At 67.3% G+C, this 3,874-nt stretch overlaps 1 protein-coding gene across 1 annotated transcript; it reads right to left on the bottom strand.

Moving 5' to 3' along the window:
- Nucleotides 1-201: 201 nt before the first annotated feature.
- MEX3B (mex-3 RNA binding family member B) lies at nt 202-3,068 on the bottom strand. Its single transcript, XM_036072891.2, has 2 exons — nt 2,798-3,068; nt 202-1,971 (listed from the first exon to the last, which is right to left on the bottom strand). Exons 1-2 carry the CDS (start codon nt 3,066-3,068, stop codon nt 527-529), a joined length of 1,716 nt encoding a protein of 571 aa, XP_035928784.2. The 3' UTR covers nt 202-526.
- Between the last annotated feature and the right edge of the window lie 806 nt (nt 3,069-3,874).

A 3,874-nucleotide genomic window follows, 5' to 3' on the forward strand; every position in this document is an offset into this window, starting at 1 on the left:
TAAGCATCGTAGGAACCCAGCCACAAAGGGGAACACACTAAAACAGTCCACACATCCCATAAGCACTATTATTATCATCTTCATCATAATAATTATTGTTCATTTTTTTTTCCTACTTTAAGAAAATGGAAAACTTGTGGGGTTTTCTTCTTTTGGAAGCTTCCTATGAAGTACAGTGTAAAAACTATCATGACTAGAATGTCGCCGTTCCTATTATTTATAGAGCATGCATTTCAGGTGGTTTCGGGGGTTTCCCAGGCTATAGTACTCTTGATTCAGGTATCCTGGCAAGTTCCTTTGTTTAAAAATTAAAATTAAAAAAAAAAAAAAAAAACAACGAGCGGATACTACAGCTTTCCAAGCTCCTCTGGGATCTCAGCGTGGGAGCAGGGGCGGGGGAGGAGGAGGTGGGCAGCACGGCGTCCCGCGGGCCGGCGGGCGCGGGACTGGGGGGCGGGTGCTGAGGCTGGAGGGGAGGGGAGGGGGCCTCCCCGGCCCCGCGGGTGCGCGCAGGCGCGCGCTGCCTTCAGGAGAAGATGCGGATGGCCTGAGTGACCGCGGTGTGGCAGACCGGGCACTCGGGCTCGCTCTTCTCGCAGATGCGGTTGGCGCACTCCATGCAGAAGAGGTTGTGGCCGCAGGGCACGAGCGCGGCGATCACTTCGCTCTCGAAGCACACGGAGCAGTCGCGGCTGCCCTTCCGCCGCAAGCCCGACGACGACGACGACGAGCTGGAGGAGGAGCTGGACGACGACGAGGAGCCGGAGGTGTCCGACGGCTGCAGGCCCGGCAGCTGCGCCCCCAGCCCGTTGGCATAGGCGGCGTAGGTGAGGCCGCCCCCGCCCGGGTCGCTGCGCACCCGGCGAGCCAGGTGGTGCTCGCCCGCCCCCGGCGCCATGTGCAGGGGCGGGGACAGGCGCGGGCAGCTGGCGCCCGGGTGCAGCCGGCGATGCACCAGCAGCCCCAGGTTGGCGTTGGAGGGCGCGCCGGCGCCGGGGAAGACCACCGAGGACGACGAGGCGGACGAAGATGCGGAGGACGAGCAGGAAGACGACACCGGCGCCGCGGGTCCGCCCCCGGGGGAGCGCTCGAACTGAGCCCAGAGCAGCGGCGCCCCAGGCGGGGGAGCGGGAGCCGGGTCGAAGGTGGGCTGCAGCTCGGGGCAGCCGTCGGGGGAAGGCACGGAGGCTTCCCCCGCCGCGTAGGTGTATCCGTTGCCGTTGTTGTTGTTGTTTCCGTTGTGGGCGAAGCTGAGCGCGGGGCTGGGGGGGCTGTAGTCCGCCAGGCGCGGGGTGGCGGCTGTGCTGCCGCCGGTCCCCCCGCCGAAGTAAGAGTCCGTGGAGGCGCTACCAAGCGAGCTGGAGCTGTCGTTGCGGTAGCTAGAGAAGGGCTTGCGGCCGGGGGTGGGCGTGATGCTGGGGGTGGGCTTGCTCCAGAGGCTGCCTGGGCCGGACCCGCCGGACCCGTGATGCAGCTCAAAGCCCACATCCGTGCCGTTGGCGTGGAAGTCGTTCTCATCCGTGAGCTCGATGATGCCGCCGGTGCGCAGGGCGATGTGCGCCTCGATCTCTTCGCGAGCTCGGTCCACGTTCTCAGGCATGCCGGTCACCTCGAACACCGGCTCCTTGTCGCGGCTGGGCGTCACGATGTACGTGTGCGTCTGTTGTTGGATGCGCTTGATCGTGGCGCCCTTGGGCCCCACCACGAGCCCCACCACGCGATAGGGCACCCGCACCTGGATGGTGGTCTGTCCGGGCAGGTTGGGCGGCCCGGGCACTGCGCCGTTGAGCGCCGTGTTCTTATTCCGCGAGGCGCGGATCATGGAGAAGTGCTCCGCGGCAGAGATGATCTCCCTCCGAGCCATGGCCACATCCTCCTTCCTGCCCGTCACAACAAAGACAGGCTCCTCCCCGCGAACCGGGGTCTTGATGTAAGTATTGGTCTTCGCCCGCAGCGCTTTAATTTTACAACCTGGGAGCCAGGGTGCAGGGGAGGGAGTGGGAGAGAGAGACAGACACGCCCATTATCCCGGGGTAACCGCGGAGACCTGGGACCGCCCGCGTCCAGGGCTGCGGGACGGCAGGACACGCTTTGGGCGGAAAGGGGGCGGCTCCCTCACTGACCCTGGGCCACGCCACGGGCTGGGAAGCGGGTTCCACCCGCGAGGCGCTCGAGGAACAGCCCATTGGCTGCCCAGCCCTCCCCCAGTGACTGCAGTCGTCCCGAGCAAACCCGAGAATCCCAGAAAAAGTCAGCCGGGGAGATGCCGCTAGGATCCAGCGGGGCGCGCCGTCCGCCCTGAAGACGCGGCGAAGGGGTTCAGGGAAGAGGGCCGGAGCCGCGATCCCCCCAGAACTGGGGGACTGAGGGGAAGGGGGGGCAGTCCCGGGACCCATTGTTCCTCCTCTGGGCTCCATTCCGCTTTGCAGAAATCCAGAATCCTCCTCCCATCCGATGCTCACTCCTCCTCCTCCCCCTCCCAAAGGACCGATCAAAGGCCCCCTCCCCCAAGCATCTTATATTTAAATTCTATTTCCCGGGGTGGGCTGGGTGGGGGGCGCTAGGGGAGAAGGCAGTGATTTCAGCAGGATAAAGTGCATCCCGCCGTGGCAGCGGCGCGGCTCCGGGAGACAGCCTGCCTGCACTTTCTTTGTCTGGGGCGCCGGCCCCTCGCGCGGCTCTTCCTCTCCCCTTAAGGCTCGCGGGCGCCGCGGATCCCGAGCCCTCTCGCGCCCTCCCCGCGGGGCGGTGGTCCGAGACCCTCTCCCCTCCAGTTCCCCATCTCCGCCGGACCCACCTTGCCGCCCCACGATCTCGGCGACGTGCTCGGAACTGGGCACCGGCACGCACTCGGTCATGTTCACGCTCTTCTTGCGCGGCTCGCTGTCGTACAGAGAGGCGCCCTCGTCACTGTCCAGCCCCAGCAGGGAGAGCTGATCGAGCGCGAGCTGCAGGGCTCTTTGGTCATCCAGGGTCTCTCCCCCGCCGCCGCCGCCGCCGCCGCCGCCGCCTCCCCCTCCGCCGCCGCTGCCGTTGCGCTCCAGGTCTGCAAACAGGGAGCTGGGCATCGCTCGGCCGTGCGCGCCGCGCCCCCGCCGGCCCTCGGCTCGGCGGCGAGAAGCTGCGGCCACAAAGGCAGCCGGGAAGCGAGTGGTCAGGGGCGGGGAGGCCGGCCGGCTGCAGAGGGCTCCGTTGCTCCTTTCTCGGCGCCGGGAGGACTGGGTCGCTCGGTGCGGTCCGCGCCGGGCAGTGGCTGCAGGAGCCCCCGCCTGGGTCCCCACCCCAGATCTGCCGCCGGGTGGGGTGGGGGCAGAGCTCGAGCGGCAGCCGCGCGTGCCCCCCGAGTGCCCGGCTGGCTGGCCACAATGCCGAGCGAGAAGCGAGCAGGCGAGCGACAGCAGCGTTTCTTTAAGGAGCCCCTCCCCGGCTCCTCCACTCCCTCCCGCCCGCCCGCCCGCCCGCCCTCACTCAGCGCTTTTTCCTCCTCTCCTCCCCGCCTCTTGACTGAGCCTCTGCAGCCAGACGGCTCCGGAGGGGGACGAGGGAGGCGCAACGTCACCGGCGGGAGCTGACACTACAATGCTACTGACACTATCGCTGGGGGAGGCGATTGGCGCGCGCCGGGCCGGGGGCGGGCGGAGGCCGCGGTCAGGGCGAGCCGAGAGCGAGCGCCCCCCACCCCCGCGCCCGCCGCAGCCCGCCCCGTCCTCCTCGCGGCCGCGCCCCTCCCCCGCCGCCGCTAACGCCTCTCTTTGTTGTCTAATGCGGGACCGGCAGGCTCGGGACAGTCGCGCGTACCTATCGGCCGAGGACAGTCTGTCCCCAGCTCTCCTCCCTCGCCTGATGGAGAAGGGAAAACGCGCCCAACTCTGAG

This window comes from Halichoerus grypus, chromosome 8, assembly GCF_964656455.1.
Source record: "Halichoerus grypus chromosome 8, mHalGry1.hap1.1, whole genome shotgun sequence".
In the NCBI taxonomy this organism is placed as follows: Eukaryota; Metazoa; Chordata; class Mammalia; order Carnivora; family Phocidae; genus Halichoerus; species Halichoerus grypus.